The sequence below is a fragment of the Cicer arietinum genome, chromosome 8, assembly GCF_000331145.2.
Source record: "Cicer arietinum cultivar CDC Frontier isolate Library 1 chromosome 8, Cicar.CDCFrontier_v2.0, whole genome shotgun sequence".
NCBI classification, from domain to species: Eukaryota; Viridiplantae; Streptophyta; class Magnoliopsida; order Fabales; family Fabaceae; genus Cicer; species Cicer arietinum.
Window position 1 is genome coordinate 26924665 of NC_021167.2, and position 17070 is coordinate 26941734.

Genomic DNA, 17070 nt, shown 5'->3' on the forward strand with positions numbered 1-17070 from the left:
ATCTCAGATGTTATTTTAGAACTTGACGGCAAAAGTGGTTGATGATGTTTACAACGTAAAATTAAATAGATCAGAATATGGCTGACTCTATCTTTGATGATTTTGTAGGGCTATTCTTAGGAGACAATGTTTAGGTTGTTTTTACTAGATTACAAGGGAACAATAATGTTTATGCAGCGGCAAAAAGTGATTTCCATTTTAATATGATTGTATCTTGAATTTGATTTCCAATAATGAGTGAACTTTGTATGAGTAAAAAAAATATTTTTTCATAAATGCAAAAAAGTATTATCCACTCTGTTCCACAATAATTAATCTATTTGTAAAAAAAATTGTCTTCAAATGAATAACTTCAATTTTTAATGCATTTTTTTAATAGTACAATTTAATTAATACTAATTGCATACTTTTCAATACAATATCTTCTATTATATATTTATCATATTGATATTGTATCAATATCTACCAAAAATAATTTAATAAAAGTGGTATTCTTTCTTTCATTTATACATTTATCTTAATGTGTGAAATAATCAAATGACTCAATTATTATTCGACGTAAAGAGTAATCTTTTATACAGCAGTTTCTTTTGATACTGACGTGAAACAAGCATTGTTTGCTGAAATGAATTGAAGGAATATTGGTAATTAACAAAGTTGGCAGTGAACATTTCTACATACAAATATGAATCATAAAAGAATATAATACAACAGTGACAGGTCAGTAAGTTCAGTATAGAAAATCATTGAGAAAAATTGCCAACATTGAGGAGAAAAAAAAAGTCAGAAATTAATCTAGTCATGTTGAAAATTTGAATAAAAACACTAGAGGCTAGAGCCAAGTGGTTCTACTTTTCCACGGTCCTTACTCTTACTACTAAGAACTTTCCTTCCCTGGCACAAGACCATTTTCTGCTTCTTTAAGTTCAGATCTGAACAACTTTATGTTATCAATAAGAGATTCAGCAGTGCTACATAAACCCTTCCTCCCAACTAACATCGCCCTGAAATCGCGATTTAACATTTTCATTCTGTTCTCGTCTCCATCGACCTGACTCAACTCAATAACCTGCTTCTTTGAAAGCAATGTATAAAGATAAAGACAGGGACAATCCACTGCATCTCTTCCAATTTTAACCCTTAGTAATGAACTAGAGTCGAGATTGTTCGGGTTTGGATTAAACAACACAGAGAAGCTACCGAAACTCATGTCAGGTTTTGCAAACAGTTTGTTCAAATCATTGTCCTGAACGGCGACGTTTTTCGTTGTGTAGCAGGGCGTTTTAGACTCCCACCTTGTCACTCTCAAAATGTTTGCAGCCTCTCTCATTCCACTAAGAAATGCTCCATGCATTGTTGCAGGATACTGTCTGCTAGTTGCCTCTCCAGCAAAGAATACTCTCCCTCCAATATTCTCTGAAAGTATATCATAATCATCTCCTGAAGATCCAACCTTAACGTAAGAATAAGATCCATTCGCAAATGGATCTTTTCCCCATCGAGTACAGGCAGCTTGAACAGGATCCGGAACAACGATCCCCTTCGGATGAAAAATATCCTTCAGAATTTTCATTACCCTTTTGACAGACTCGAAAGGCGACATCATCTCAAACCTAATAGCAGCTTCCCCGGCAACAAGAGCCACAAGAAGCGGGCCTCCAGACACAGAAGCGTAGCTATAGAACAGAAAAAACTCACCCCTCATACTCAAGTCCTCAGCCAAGTGACCAAACGTATCAATGTTCCCACCCCAGAAATTAGTCGGAAACAGCAACACAACCTTATTCAGCAACCCAAATCCTAACCTATGAATAGCATCTTTCTTCTTCTGAGGAAGATCAGGGAAAAACTGAATCGACTCTTTCTTAAGCACTCCTAAAGGAACAGTACAAAGGGCCATGTCCGCGCGAAACTGTTGCCCCCCGGCACACACCAATACACCATCACTTCCATAACTAACCCAATTCACTGTCTTCCCATAGAAAATCGGAAGACCCTCAGCCAACGCACGAACAAACGTCTCATTCCCTCCAGGAATAAAACAGTGATCACCACCCATCTCATAAGGATCATCTTGATCCCAATAAGCCATAGACAAATTAGACATAAGAGTAGCATTTGCATACTCCAAATTAGCAAGATGCCAATTCAACAACATCCTCTCTTCCTTATCTTCGGCAACCTTATAAACCCTACGAAACGCCTCCAACGCCGTCCCTAAAGGAACATCAACACTCTTAATCTCTTCGATCATAGCCTGCCTAAGCTTACAAACCCTCTCTAACAATTTATTAAACAAAACCTCAACCCTAGAATCAATCTCAGAGTCAACACATTTTCCATCAGGCATATAAAGAGGACAAATATCCCTAACCTTATGAAGTGGCAAATCCAATTGTCTAGCAAGAACACCAAGAGGGTTCCCATTAACACCAGTAAGAACACTTCCACCGAAATCCGCCGCAGCCTCAACACCACCATCATCACCACCACACATCTTCCTAGTCTTAACTCTCCCACCCGGCCGATTCCTACCTTCCAAAATCACAACTTTAAATCCTAAAAAGACCAATTGTCTCGCCGCAACCAAACCCGCTAACCCAGCTCCAATAACAATCACACTCCCCCTCTCAACCCCATCAAAAGACCGAACTTTCGCCTCTTTAATTTCCGGCGAAACACCGAAATTAATATAACCATGCTCAATCAAAAACCTATAAGCCGATTCGACCAAACCCTTATGTTCCGATCGAATCGACTTCAAAGCCCGATCATAAGTCAACCAAACATTAACATCGGATCGCCACCGAGCAAGAATGTGATTCCGAACAATTATATAATTCGATTGTTCAGAACCACCTAGGGTTTTAACAACATTAGCTTCAATTTCTTCCTCCGTTAACGAATCACCGGGAAACCCAACGGAAATAGCAATTAGGGCTTCAACATCGGTATCTTTAGCGACGTCGTTTTTGCGGGTTTTGGAAAGTGATGTTGTTGCGGTTAATTCAGTGAAGAATTTCTTACGCCGACGTCGTTTTCGAGGTTGGCTAGGGTTTGGATCTTGTTGTTTTTGGGTTGTTTTTGCAATTGAATTTAGTTGTTGTTGTTCGGAGGAAGAATCTGGAGAGTATGATTCTAAATCTTGATTTTGTTCGATAGGGTTTTCAGGGGACATTGTTACGACGTCGTTTTGGGATTTTGGTTCTGACATTTCTATATCTATGTGTTTTTCTGATACTTTTGTTGAGTTTAGTTCAGTATCTGAATCCACATCGTCTTGTAGTTTTTTATTTTCTTCTTCTTTTTGGGTTTATGGGACTTTGCATGGTTCTTTTTATTGCTACCGATGGTAATGGGGCAAGATCCGGTATGTTAAATGACAATAATACCCTTAGTATTAAAAAAACTCATACCTTTCATGTAATTACTAAAAAGCTGCATTAAATATTTTTTGTTGTTGTTGTCGTCATTCTTACATCTATTTATGTCAAGTAAATGGAATTGATAGCTTAACAAGTATGCAGATGAAATAAACAGTGGTTTAACAATATAAGTTGTTTGTAAACTATGAGTTTAAGAGTGTTCAAGACAACTTAGGGATCCAATCCAACAGAAGATTAGAGGACACATTCAAATTAACCTTTAAGTTAGGATTGTTCATGGACACCATATTTATATTATATATTGTTGAAATTAAAAGTTAGTTCATGAATGACTAACAATTTTTAATTAATGATTCTCTTTGTTTTAAAAGATTAAGCTAAGAAAGAACTATGTTCTTTAATTTTGAGTTTTTTAACTATAAAAAGTGTTAAGTGTGGAGTTTAACTTTTTTAAGAGTTACTAAGCTAATGAAAACATAAAGCATAAATTTAAAGGATATATTACAAAAAATTATAAATTTGATTGATTGTATGTGTCAGTGTACAATGAATATTTATAGATAAATTAAATTTTATTGATTAATACATTATGATCTGCAAAATCTAACTATGATTCACTTGAATTAGCTAATCTCATAAGTAATGTGTGTTTCTACCCATTATTGATGTACGTGACACTCCTAGGACTTATTGGACTTGAGAAAGATTCGCCCAACTTATTCATCTGCTCTTAGTTTGTCTAACTTACATTCAACTACTTGAACATCACCTAAACCACATTCGACAGTTGACCATTATTGGCTAACAATGTTTGAAAGTTGTACTCCTCTATCAATTTAGGCACATTTTCATCAGCAAAATTATAAAGGTCCACACAAAACCCAAATCAGACGATACTTCGAAAACATGATGTTGCAATTTGAATGTACAACCTAAATTTCAACGTAAAATAGTTTTCAATTTTCTTTTTTAATCATAAAATAATATATATTTTGTTTGTCATTTCGATCAATCATGATCTTAATAAAACCCTAAGCAACTCAAACAGTTAAATCATGATTAGATGATTTGAGTTCTAAATTTGAATTCTCTGCCAATGATTTACCGAATCCAAATGCCATCTTGATTTTGAATGAAGTTTTCTAAATGAGCTCAAATAAATTAATCCATCCATACACTTAATCCATAATAACAAATCACAAGAATAATTCCAAGTGTAGATCAATTAGAGATGCTTAGTAATTTTAACTATTTTGTTTATACATAATAGACATTAGACACATCATATAGTTAGTGGTATAAAAAGTTATCTATTCATTATTAGTCCAAATATATTTTGGCTATACTGTACATATATACTATAATTTACTCCTGAATATCTAAGATTTTAGGATGAAAAATTATCAAAATAATACAAGATTTAGAATCTTGTGAGAGAACAATTTTGTGAGAATCATAGCATATTATCACTGAAGAAATTGTAATTCTTTTTCAATATTCTGTTTGGCATGCCACATTTAGTTCTCTCCCAACCAATATTCTTGTTCACATTGTCATACACAACCAAATATCCTCGCAATGAAATGTCTGCAAATACCACATTTATTCATAATCAATGAAAAAGAAAAATTGTTCATCAAACCAAGCTTAGCAGAATATTCATTGCACCCACACTTTCATTTAATTTTTTACTTTACTATGTATTACGAGTAGTTTCATTGATCAAATATAAACTTATTCTTCTAAAATTTGTTGTTTTTGGTCCAAATTAGCAATGTCACGTCATTAAATGCAAACAAACCTACATCATTAATAAATATAACATGTCATAAAAATAAGCCCTAAACTAGATTGAGGAAAAAATCATGAAACTTGTGAAACAGATGAACTAAAATCTTGGATTTAGAAAAGAGGAGACTAAAATCATGTTTCAGTTAAAAGAGGAGACTAAAAGTGCATTTAAGCCAAAAAAGTATCGGAAAAATCTAGCAGACAAAAGTTGCATAAGTACCTCCAAGTATAATTGAGGATCCATCATTTACATTGCTACCATCAAGGATAGCTAAGCACACATTGCCTTTGTTCTGTATCATAAGAGTGTTTATTAGAAGAAAACAAAATCTGTTGGAAATGGAAATAAAATTGTATTAGATGAAGAGATTCATTACACTAATGATCAAGTAACCCTCCGGCGGTATATGAAACAATGTCGACAAAATCCACCATTTGTTTCCGAATCGAAGAGTTAAGGTCTTGAAGTAATCCTTGACGTCTTTGACAGATCTGCATGCATCCATATAATAACATGGAGTTTAGAAAAGCCTGCTCCATTGTGATAGACTTATTTTATTGCTCCACAAGGTGATTAGTCAAAGTAACACAAGAAAACTAATGAACTTATTTAATTTCATCATAACAAGGGACATTATAGAAGTAGAGAACTAGTCCTGTCGAAGTAGCTCAGTTGGTGAGTTAAGAGAAATTGAAAAAATTTTAAGTAGGAGTTCCACGGTTTGAACCTTGAAAACTAACATTTGCTATAGAAAAAGTAGATAACTATATTTAGTGTCATTACAACTTGATTTATGTTAGGGTAAACAAACACGAAATAGTTTGTATTTTTCTTAAAAATCTCTAAAAACAATATCTAAATTATTGAATACCAAAATCACTTTTATCATAATCCGTAACAAACAAGCTCTGAATTACACCTTGAGTCAACTTTTCTTACCTGATTGGGAAATTAGCTTGCCAGCAAATTGGCAAAGTTGTATCTGAATCATCTTCAACGAGACCTAGCCCAGAAACTTCTTCAAGCTGCATCATTGTATGCATAATGGATAAGCATCTTACTTAATCGCTTATAGCATTAAGTCATAAACGCTTATAATATAAGTGTTTATGTATAAGTTATTTCTATAACAAACGATAAAATAAAGTCAAATTATATTCATATAAACTATATAAGCTGTATTCATAAGCTATCCTTCAGAGTTGAGAGCTTATGAGAATAAGCTAAAAACAGATTATGAATATGTCATAAATTGTTTTCAAAAACCTTCCCATACAGTCTCACATGTTCTTATGTCAATAGATAAACTCAAATAGGCCTTAAAAACAAGTTCATAATTTTCAAGATGGTTAGATGTAAAAACTCACAGAAGCAACAAGATCACGGTACGCCTCTTTTGGAAAATACGTATAAGAACTGCCACTATCAAAAACCACATTTCCTACTTTGCTGTGTCCATCAAAACTGAGTAGTCGATTACCGTAATTTATTCCAAGAACCTCAGTTTGGTATAAATCTCTGTATAGAAGAAACAGAAGAAACCTCAGAACAACAAGAAACCTTGATCACTGTAATTGCAAAATGTTTTTAGAAAGTAAACAGACGCTTCTATCGTAGATTTCTCGTGCTAAATAACAAAATCACTTCATAAAGGGAAAAGAAACATGTTGTCGAGAAAATCATACGTAATCTGAGTCATAGGAGCCCAAGTCATGCCCCAATAAGGCACAAAATCATCACCTAAGAACATGTATCCACCACCAACTCCATCATTATTGCTTAAGCAATGACCAACCACATTCTTAATAATCCCTTTACTTGACAACTGATAAGGTAATCCAACTTTTGCCCTACTCAGTCCCATGATTCCATCTGTTTTTGTCAATGTGTTCAAAAGCAAACCCTCTTGATCATATCCACACCTTACAACAAATACATTGTGTAGAATGAATGAATCAGTACTTTAAAGAATATATTTCCTTAAAGAAAATAAAAAAGACAGCAAAAAGACGATTCATACCCGAAAACAAAATTTAACTTGGTTTTGGATCCATTAGTAGTCATAAGATGAAGCTCGTCTCTAATAAGAACCCCCATGGAAGAACTATGATCTGCATATTGAATTTCATAGTCACACTGTTGGAAACTTTCATGATATCCATTCTTTTGATTCTTCTGAACTTCCAAGCATAGAGAGTCTAAAGATGGCACTATATTTGTTCTTATTGGCTTGTACGGCACATTTGCTCCCTATATCAATTATAATCCCTTGAGTAAACATAGTTTTTCAATCTCAAAATTCAGAAGAAATTAATTTTGATGCACGGCCAGTGTAAAACTTTTTACACTGTTAGCCAATTACAAACCATCATTTTTATGATTTTTGAGTTCGATATGATTAAAGTCAAATCTTTACACTGACAATGCATACAAATTACATCCAATCCAGACACTTACTTAGGTAACAATTATACTCAGATATTACCTTAGCACAACTTCTACATGGAGCATCACACTGAATCCAAGTTAAGTCACTCCCTGTATCCACATCAACAAAATAACGCTTAGGAGGGTTTCCAACGCGTACATGTGTGTAATACAACCTGCAAGGAAGAACATCTTGCTAAGCCATGATACATACTTATTCATATGTAATATAGGAAATTGGAATAGCCATAAATCAGTAGTTTCCTAGATCATCATGAAGTTGGAGTATCCTAATCCTAGGACCATATTTAACATGGACTCCAATTCTACAACAACCAGATCACTCAGTGTACAAATTCACAATTTGAGGAAATGCATTACTATTAGGTAATGAAGGCATTGTTGATTAAAACATGATTATAAGTTGTTAGAACAGCAACCCTATGCAAAAGAAAAGTGATACGAAAAAACACAAATAAATAACACATGAGATTTTGTTCACGAAGTTCGACCAACTATGCCTTATGTCTCCAAATGCAGATTGGTTGCAGTACCTTTCTATTATTCAAATTAGGGTTACAGATTACGTCTTGTGTTTAAATACTACAATCCAATTCACAAAATTACCCCTTAACTGTAAACTATGAGTCATACTCAACATATAAATCGTGGTTGTAGTAATGGTGTGATTACCGAAATTATGAATCATTGTGAAAAGATACTGATACTGCTAATGTGGCTGCAATTAAGATTTGATGCCACTCTACGTAGTATTACTATAGGGACCCGAATTCACTACGGTTGGTCGCCTTCGACTGCAGTGCAGGCAGTCAGGCACATCAAGACCGTCCAGTTAAGATCACACAGTCCAGATTTCAAACTCGGAATTTTATTTAAAAATAATTAAAATCCAAAATTGAAATATGAATCATCTGGTTAAGATAAAACAATCCAGATGTACTGACTGCACTGTAATCGATTGCATAAATCCAAATTCATTACTAGAGCCCCTTTCTACATAGAACCAAAGGGTTCAACCAAAATAAAAATCAATTTTCTTAATTATCTCCTAATTTTCTTTTCTTCTAAATTCTTGTGATTTAGTCAACATGATACTGTTAAGCACCCAACAAAAAAAGGGGAAAAGTTCAAAACTTTCATCCTATTCCTTGATCCACATTGACTCAAACAAGCAAAAAGCAACAATTTTTAACATACCCATCTGGATAAACATTGCCACTGATTGGAAAAACGGTGGATGATGATGAATCAACAGCTACAACCCTAGAACTAAAAGCAATACCATCACTATCACCACTTTTTTGTGTCACAAAGTTCCCTTTTTTAACATCAATAAGCTTCAAATCCCTCTGTCCAACAACACCATATTTCTTAAACAGAGGAAATAAAAAGGAACTAGGTTCATCAGATTCATCATCACCACCATCATGATGATGATTCTTGAGTTCACTTAGTTCAAGGGTTGTTGTTATAGTTGAGAAAAGAGAACCATAGAGAAAAAGGGCAAAGAGAAAAATACCAAAGAAAGTGAAAAACTTTATTTGGGTGGTGTGAAAAAATCTTCTTGTGGATGAAAATTGAAGTTGATGATTTGATGGGTAGGATTGGATTGGAGACATTGGAGGAACATTGTTTTGAGGTTGTTGTTGAGGAGAAAAAGGGTTGTTAGAGAAAGTAAAAGCAGTGATTTTTTTGCCTAAAGAAGGGTTATTTGAAGGTGGAATTGAAATTATAACAACACTTTTGAGTTGTGGTGTTTGTGATTGTGATTCTTTATCATCTTCCATGTTTGAATTAGGAGTAATATTGTTAATGTTATTGTTGTTAAGCTAAGAGTAAAAGATGATGAAGAAGAATGAGAATGATGACAACTCAAACAACAAGTGTTGCATAAAAGTCTTAGAAAAGACTTGAATTGGTCAATTGAGGTGTTACATTGTGAAGTGTGAGTGGGAGAAAATGTGTACAAAGGAAGGATCCTTGCAATGGACTTAAAATATTATTTATTGAATAACAAATTAAGGTTTTGTTATTAAAAATAAATTTATAGTTTATAAACTATAAGTTAATTCAAATTAATTCAAGTAGTTTATCAATTTATAATTTATAGTTTATTATCTTTCTTTCAATTGTAATTTTATTATTGTAATTAAAATGATTTTTTATAATTTAAAATAAATAATTTTAAAAGTTTAAAATGATTTTAATAAATAATTTAGAAGTATTATTTATTATCTTTTTAAATAATTTGTATTTTAAAGTAAATAATTTATTTATTTAAAATAAATAATAATAGATAAATCAATATATCAAATTAATAAAATTTAAATTATTAAAAAAATAAACTTTAAATTGCTAATTTTAAAATATTTTAATTATTAATTAATAAAATTTATTTTTAATTTAAAATGTCATTTTATGTTTTAAATTAATTGAACTCTTAATTTCATCGAACACTTCAATTAATTTAACAACTGTCAACTATAAGTTATAAGATATCTACAATAAATAAATTTTATTCAAACAGAACATAAAGATAGATATTATTTTGTTTGATAAGACCAAAAAAACTAATTTATAGCTTATAATTATATTTTGGTACCAATCATAACCACCTTAACCAATCATAAGTTTATTATAATAACAACAATTGATTTTTTTTTAATTTACATTTTATTCACTTAAATGAATCAAATCTCATAGGCATGTTTAAAAGAAAAAAAACAACAATTTTAATTGAAAAATCTGTATTTAGGGTCAAAATGATTTGAGTTGTTGATTTAAAATTGGAATGTTCATTGAAATTAGTGTAGGAAATTCAAATCCAAAAAAGGAGTGGATAGCTACTCATTTATTGGTTCATTATATAATATTTAAATATGCTTTTGTTATCGATAAATATATAATTTTTTTATTTTATTTTTAGTAAATATTATTTTTTATTTTTAGTAAATATTATTTTTTATTTTTAGTTCATCGAAATTTATTTTATTTGAATTTGATAATTATAGTATATAGAAATTTTGATTTTACTCTCATATTAAAAATTGAAATCAAAATTGCACGACTCAGTTTTAATATGAATCAATTTTACAGAGATTAAAACAAAATAACAACAACACAAAATAATATATTTGCAAGGATTAAAAATAGAACAAATATATTTTTACATGGATTAAAAACAAAAAATTGTATATTTGTGGAGACTAAAAGCACATTTAAACATTTATTTAATATAAGACATTTCAAGAAATTTAATCAATGGCGTTTGAAATAAAGTCTCCAAAAACAATTGTTAGCATTTGCCTAAAATTTGTTTGTTTTTATCTGAGTGTATAGGGTGAACCATCATACAGGTGATCCATAATGCACAACTTTTTGAGAGATGTATTATATCTTGTCGTGAATTCCTTAAACCAAATTACCACCTAGATCTTGAACATTCAAGAAAAATAAGGAATCTGGTAGTCTTCTCATTATATTTATTAGATGTTAAAATTCAAGTGTGTGTGTGTGTTACTCTCATATTTAATGATTACGAATGAGCTAAATGAAAAAAATATAAGAGTAGGACTCATATACTCAATGTCTTAAACTCTTTATCTAACCAATCCATTTTTCGGTACAATCTAGAGTTCTACGAAGAACGAAAATGATCTAACAACATTGTCAATTCATTTAGGGTTCCACCAATATGATACCAAAGTATCTATAATGGTAAAGGTTTTCTATTTTCCCTTAATCTTAATAGATGTTTGGTTGTTTTTAGGAGTTGAATTAGATTTGAGAACAAGTTGAATTAGATTTGAGAAAATGTGGTGAGAAGCAGTGACAACCGTGTATGTATATGTGTTAGAGTTTTGTTTCAGATTTTCTTAGTGCGTTGGGTGAGTGAGTAAATATGGTGAAATATGGATTGAATTTGGATCTTCTAAGTTTTTTTTAAAGAAAGTCTTATAATTTTTTCAAATAAAATAAAAAATTACAAGTCTTTTTAGAGAAACCAAATCATCTAAGTTTATCTAAGAATGGTCCCACTTTACCCAACACAAATTTTAGTAGTTGAATTTCTTATTTTGAAAACTAAAATCACTCAATTACTAGACTCAAACTAATTTTTTGAGTTAATTCGAATCAATTTTATCGTTTGGTCAATTTGACCTAACCAATAAACACCACGACGTCTATCCAAATTTCAAACATAATACTTCAAACACACCAAAATTAATTTCAACCAAAGGATAAATTTGGTTGATGTAGAGAAAAAAATGTGCATTTTAATTATACTGTTGATAATAATTTATTGTAATTATATTAATTTTATTGTCATTCCAAACATACATATTTTAATCTATCACAAAAGATATTGGAAATTCATAACTCAAGTGACTTATTTCTTTACTACATCAAAATCAAACTAAACATTATTATCAATTTGATCCATCAATATAGTGCTATATAAGAAGACGATATTTAGGAACTGCAAACAAATGTGTTGCTCTTGTTACTGTTAAACCAAATTGCTCCGTCATGTCCAATTCCTCAATACTCATACCCTTTGGAAGCTCCCAATTAAAACAATGCACCAATTGAGCTATAATAAATTTAACACTTACAAGACCTAAGTTCATTCCAGAACATCCTCTTCGCCCGGATCCAAATGGTAATATTTCAAAATTATATCCTTTAATATCAATATTATTGTCAATAAATCTCTCAGGATAAAAGACGTCAACATTATCTGACCAAATTTTTGGATCTCTTCCAATTGCCCATGTATTTATCAAGATCCTCGAATTTTTTTCTATGTGATAACCATTAATAATTATGTCTTTTATTGATTCTCTTGCAATTAATGGTATGACAGGATGTAATCTAAAACTCTCCTTAATCACCATATCCAAATACTTTAATTTTACTAAATCAATTTCTTCTACTAATTTTTTCACTCCAACCACATTATTTAGCTCATCTTGAATTTTTTTCATAACCTTTGGATTTCTTAATAGTTCAGATAAAACCCACAAAATAACAGTTGTGGAAGTATCAAATGCTGCTGAAATCATATCCAAAATAATGGCTTTTATGTTTGTTCGATCAATTATATGATTTTGTTCATCATTAGGGTCAGTTGGTTGATCCATCATTGAGAGTAATATTACTATGAAATCCTTATGACTACCATTTTGTGCATTGAAACTTTGTTCTTTCTCATTGATTATTTTTTCCAACATTTTGTCAATTGCTTTACTTGTTCTCTTGAAGCTTCTCCTCAATCCCTAAAATAATAGTATGATTGTAATAATGATTAAAAAAAACAGAGTTAGATAACAAAACTAAAGATAAAAAATAGATTTTATTGCTAAATAAATTTATTGTTCGAATTAGAGACGAATTTGATATTTCTTATTCAAAATAAAAAGTAACATTAATACAAAAATCTCAACAACAACAAAAAATATTTTTATTCACTTTTTATTTTGATAATTCTTGCAACTTGTAAAGGGAAAATTACCCCATTTTTATAAAGGATATTTATTCTCCGATTTTAATATTTTTAAAAACATAAAAATATACATTTAAATTAATGAATTCAAATAAAATTTAAAAGACTTGTAAGAAGACTTAGAAATTCAAACCTGTAAATCCAAGATTCTAAACCAAGGCACGTAATCTCCAAAATTAACCTTTCCACCTAGTGTTGTAATCTCTTTAATTAACCCCTTCAAATCAAACATATCATCCTTATTACACCCCAACACCATTTTATATACAATTTCTTCTAAAACACCTTCCACAATTTCACTAATATTCACAACCTCACCAACCCTTTCTTTTTTCTTTACCAATTCAACCATCCTTTCAACTTCATTCTTCCTCAAAGGTGCAAAGGACTCAACTTTCGTCGTACTTAGAAGTTGCAAGGTGCAAACTTTCCTCATGTTTCTCCAATAAGGACCATATTGAGAAAAAATTAAACCTTTGTAGCCATAAGAAATATACTTTGATGCTTCAATTTTTGGTCTACTTGCAAAATTAGATTCATGTGTTTTTAAGAATAGTTCAGCTAATTCAGGGGAAGTTACTAGAATTGTTGGAACTAGTCCTAATCTTAGAGACATTATAGGACCATATTTTTTGGACAAGGTTTGAAGGGAACGATGAGGAAGGCTCCCTAGGATGTGAAGGCTGCCTAAAATTGGTAGACCTTGTAGACCTGGTGGTTTTTTCTTTTCATTGTGGCTTTGTTTTCTTGATAAGATTCTTGATAGGATGAATAATATGAAGGCTAAAATGATCCATGAGATTGATAAAGTTGAAGAAAACATGTTCTAGGAAAAGGAATAATGCTTTAAGGTTAGATCTAAGGTGATAATATATATAGGGTTAAGATACATTGAATTATGAGAAACTCTATTTAATAATTTATTACAAACGACGAATTTTATTAAAATTAAAAGTTTTTATTGAGTAGATCAACTTTACAAAAGAGTAAATGTGACAAAATTTAAGTGTATGAAATATATATGTCTTCAAATCTACAGCGTTGACGACATTAAATTCATTAATTTAATTTGTAATGAATTGAAGCTAATATGATGATTTGAATCAAATAAACAATGCGACAAGACATAAAATCACAAACCCAACGCTAAAATATAAAAAACACAATGCTCAGACGATGAAATCACAAACAAAACTTAAAAGGAAAACTATATCTACCTGGAACTACTTATTTAAAAGAAAAAAGTTGTAAAAAAACAAAACAATCTAAATTGATGATTATGGGCTAAAAAATAACTATTGTAACATTCTATTTTTTCGAGACATTAATTAATGAAATTCTAAATGTATATTTACAATTATATATATATATATATATATATATATATATATATATATATATATATATAAAATTATCTTAAATACTCATTTACTTTAAAACCAATTAATAATTTTTTCAATTGTATATTTAAAATTAATAAATCAGAGTAATCGCAATTACAGTTATGGTCGAATCCAAAACTTTATCTGTGTAAATTTTTTTTACTATATCATCTAGAGAAAAAAGATTTATGAATAGAAAATGAATATCAGAATATTGTGTTGACCCATTATTTTGTTTTACCAGCGACCTAACACTTTACCAGAACCTAACTAGAACTTAGTTTATAATGTTGCCTAAAAAAAAACTTTTTTTTTTGCCGCCTAAAATTAATTAATTTATAAATGTTTTTATTTTGATGAAATTAAATATTAACAATTAAACGTTTAAACAATAATTAATTAATTAAATTCAAGTAATTAATGAATTTATTAATTACAAAAACTCAAATTTAAATATTGACTAAAGTAATTGTAGTTATTTGAATACATAATTTAGACATACATTTCAAATATAAATAAAAAATAAAAAATATTTATTTTTAGAATGAATTTCTCTCCGGTTTTATATTTCTTCCCCAAACCATCAAATCACATATCATTCTATTCTACTCCTAGAGTTAGTTTGCACACTCAAATAAACATTCTAAATTTCAAAAATCATGTTTTGTATTATTTAGACTTGGTAGTGAGAAAATATTTCTTTTTCTGCAAATACATTTCAAACTAAATCTTATTTGAGTGGTCTAATAACAAAAATCTAATAGCATATAGTCTAACAACTCTTAAATAGATTCTAATACCAATTTAAATTTTGAATTGAAACTAACTTACCCACTTATAACTTCATTTTGATTTCATATATCCTATCTAACTTATAACTATTGACAATATATATGGTTGATTACTTTCTCAACTACATAATTAATAAGTTAAAGAAAAAAATACTTAAGTATTAAGTATTGAAATATAATCAAAGTTATTAATTCCTTATGCCAAATACAACTCAAATATCAATTGATATTATTTTCTATTAAATTATTTTTATACGTGAATTGTATTAAATTACACTATGATGTCATTTTACTATATTTATTCTTAAAAAATCTCAACAAATATTCGTATGAAAACGAAATGAGCCTTCCAAATTTAGAATTCGGTTAAAAGGGTAACATTCATCTTTTTCGATACATTAGCTAACAAAATTCTAAACGTAAATATACATATTTGTTTTTATTTATTTATAAGATTGTCTTAAATATTCATTTATTTTAAAAACAATTAATAACTTTTTTAATTGTATTTTTAAAAATATCGAATCAAAGTATTCGCAATTACATAAAGTAAAGTTAATCCGAAAATAAAAAAAAAACTCTAAAGTCAAAACTCTTGACGTTTTACTACCAAAAAATAAATCTTACAAAAAATCAGTTTTTCACTAGTAACAACAATAATAAAGACCGGATCGGGATATGCAATATTAAAAATTAAAGATTTTTTTATTGATAATAATCAGTTTTTGACTAGTAACAACAATAACAACTTTATCATAACAATCAATTTTTTTAATTTACAAACATAAATTTTTGTATAAAAAATTATCGTTTCAAAATTAAAGATTTTATCAAATGGAATCAGAGAAAGAAAGTAAAAATATTAATAGATTATATTAATTAATCAAATTCAAAGGTAAAGATAACACGTACTAAAATCTGAACGAAGTTGGAGCAAATTCCTAAGTTTCTTCTACAACTATAGACCACTAGAACCGATTTTCCTTCCTTATCTCAAATGAAGTGATGTTTCTTTCCCTTATGATTCAGTATTCCTTTTTTTTTTCTTCTAATCTACAACTTCTACAAGCGACTTATACATCTTTTTTTTTTCTTCTTAGAGATTTATATGGTTTTTCTCATTAACTAACAGTTGGGCGATTGATTAATCTAAAATAAATTATTTTTGTTTTCTAAAAATAGTTAAATCGTGTTATTATTATAAGTATTTTTTTTTTCAAATACTTAACATAAATATTTAGACAAATTAAATACATCATGTCATACACATATATACTTTTCAAAAATAATAATTAAATAAAAAAATATAATAATAATAATAATAATAATAATAATAATAATAATAATAATAATAACAACCACATTATAAATTATAAAAAAAAAATATTTTACACATTACTAATAATAATAAAAAATATGAATATTACATAAAGGTAAGTAAAATCCACTCAAAAATTATTACAGTCATAATTAAAATTCAGTTCTCTCAAATTATTAGTCCTTGATCGATTAAATATATATAAAAATATTTCTATATTAACGCAATAGATAAATTAAATACATATAAAATAGAGAAAAATACATATAAAACAAAAAAAATAAGTTATTGGAAATTCAAACCTATTTTTGTCTAGTGTCTGCAAAATTAAACTTTCCACCTAGAAGCATAATCTCTTTAACTAACCCCTTCAAAACAAACATACCATCCTTAACCAACACCATTTAATACACAATTTCTTCTAGAACACCTTCCACAATTTCACTA

The 17070-nt window shown here is 29.5% G+C and overlaps 3 protein-coding genes across 3 annotated transcripts; all 3 read right to left on the bottom strand.

The window, feature by feature from the left end:
- Positions 1–648: 648 nt before the first annotated feature.
- LOC105852720 (lysine-specific histone demethylase 1 homolog 1) lies at positions 649–3328 on the bottom strand. Its single transcript, XM_012719304.3, has one exon. It carries the CDS (start codon positions 3212–3214, stop codon positions 878–880), a length of 2337 nt encoding a protein of 778 aa, XP_012574758.1. The 5' UTR covers positions 3215–3328; the 3' UTR covers positions 649–877.
- A 1270-nt stretch (positions 3329–4598) lies between these two features.
- Positions 4599–9540, bottom strand: LOC101497154 (aspartyl protease APCB1). Its single transcript, XM_012719305.3, has 9 exons — positions 8824–9540; positions 7664–7781; positions 7199–7428; positions 6864–7100; positions 6546–6696; positions 6118–6203; positions 5555–5669; positions 5398–5470; positions 4599–4973 (listed from the first exon to the last, which is right to left on the bottom strand). The coding sequence occupies exons 1-9, from the start codon at positions 9411–9413 to the stop codon at positions 4840–4842; spliced, it is 1734 nt and encodes a 577-aa protein (XP_012574759.1). The 5' UTR covers positions 9414–9540; the 3' UTR covers positions 4599–4839.
- Positions 9541–11900: 2360 nt separating this feature from the next.
- LOC101505303 (cytochrome P450 CYP736A12-like) lies at positions 11901–13989 on the bottom strand. Its single transcript, XM_004512883.4, has 2 exons — positions 13266–13989; positions 11901–12905 (listed from the first exon to the last, which is right to left on the bottom strand). Exons 1-2 carry the CDS (start codon positions 13953–13955, stop codon positions 12081–12083), a joined length of 1515 nt encoding a protein of 504 aa, XP_004512940.1. The 5' UTR covers positions 13956–13989; the 3' UTR covers positions 11901–12080.
- Between the last annotated feature and the right edge of the window lie 3081 nt (positions 13990–17070).

Excerpts from the sequence above, each read along its gene's own strand:
- LOC105852720 (XM_012719304.3), bottom strand. The coding sequence starts at position 3,214 with ATGTCAGAACCAAAATCCCAAAACGACGTCGTAACAATGTCCCCTGAA.
- LOC101497154 (XM_012719305.3), bottom strand. The coding sequence starts at position 9,413 with ATGGAAGATGATAAAGAATCACAATCACAAACACCACAACTCAAAAGT. Across the intron at positions 7,782-8,823 it reads GGCAATGTTTATCCAGATGG|GTTGTATTACACACATGTAC; the intron begins GTATGTTAAAAA and ends TCTTCCTTGCAG. Across the intron at positions 4,974-5,397 it reads ATCCTCAATTATACTTGGAG|ACATTTCATTGCGAGGATAT; the intron begins GTACTTATGCAA and ends TGGTATTTGCAG.
- LOC101505303 (XM_004512883.4), bottom strand. The coding sequence starts at position 13,955 with ATGTTTTCTTCAACTTTATCAATCTCATGGATCATTTTAGCCTTCATA. Across the intron at positions 12,906-13,265 it reads TTAGAATCTTGGATTTACAG|GGATTGAGGAGAAGCTTCAA; the intron begins GTTTGAATTTCT and ends CTATTATTTTAG.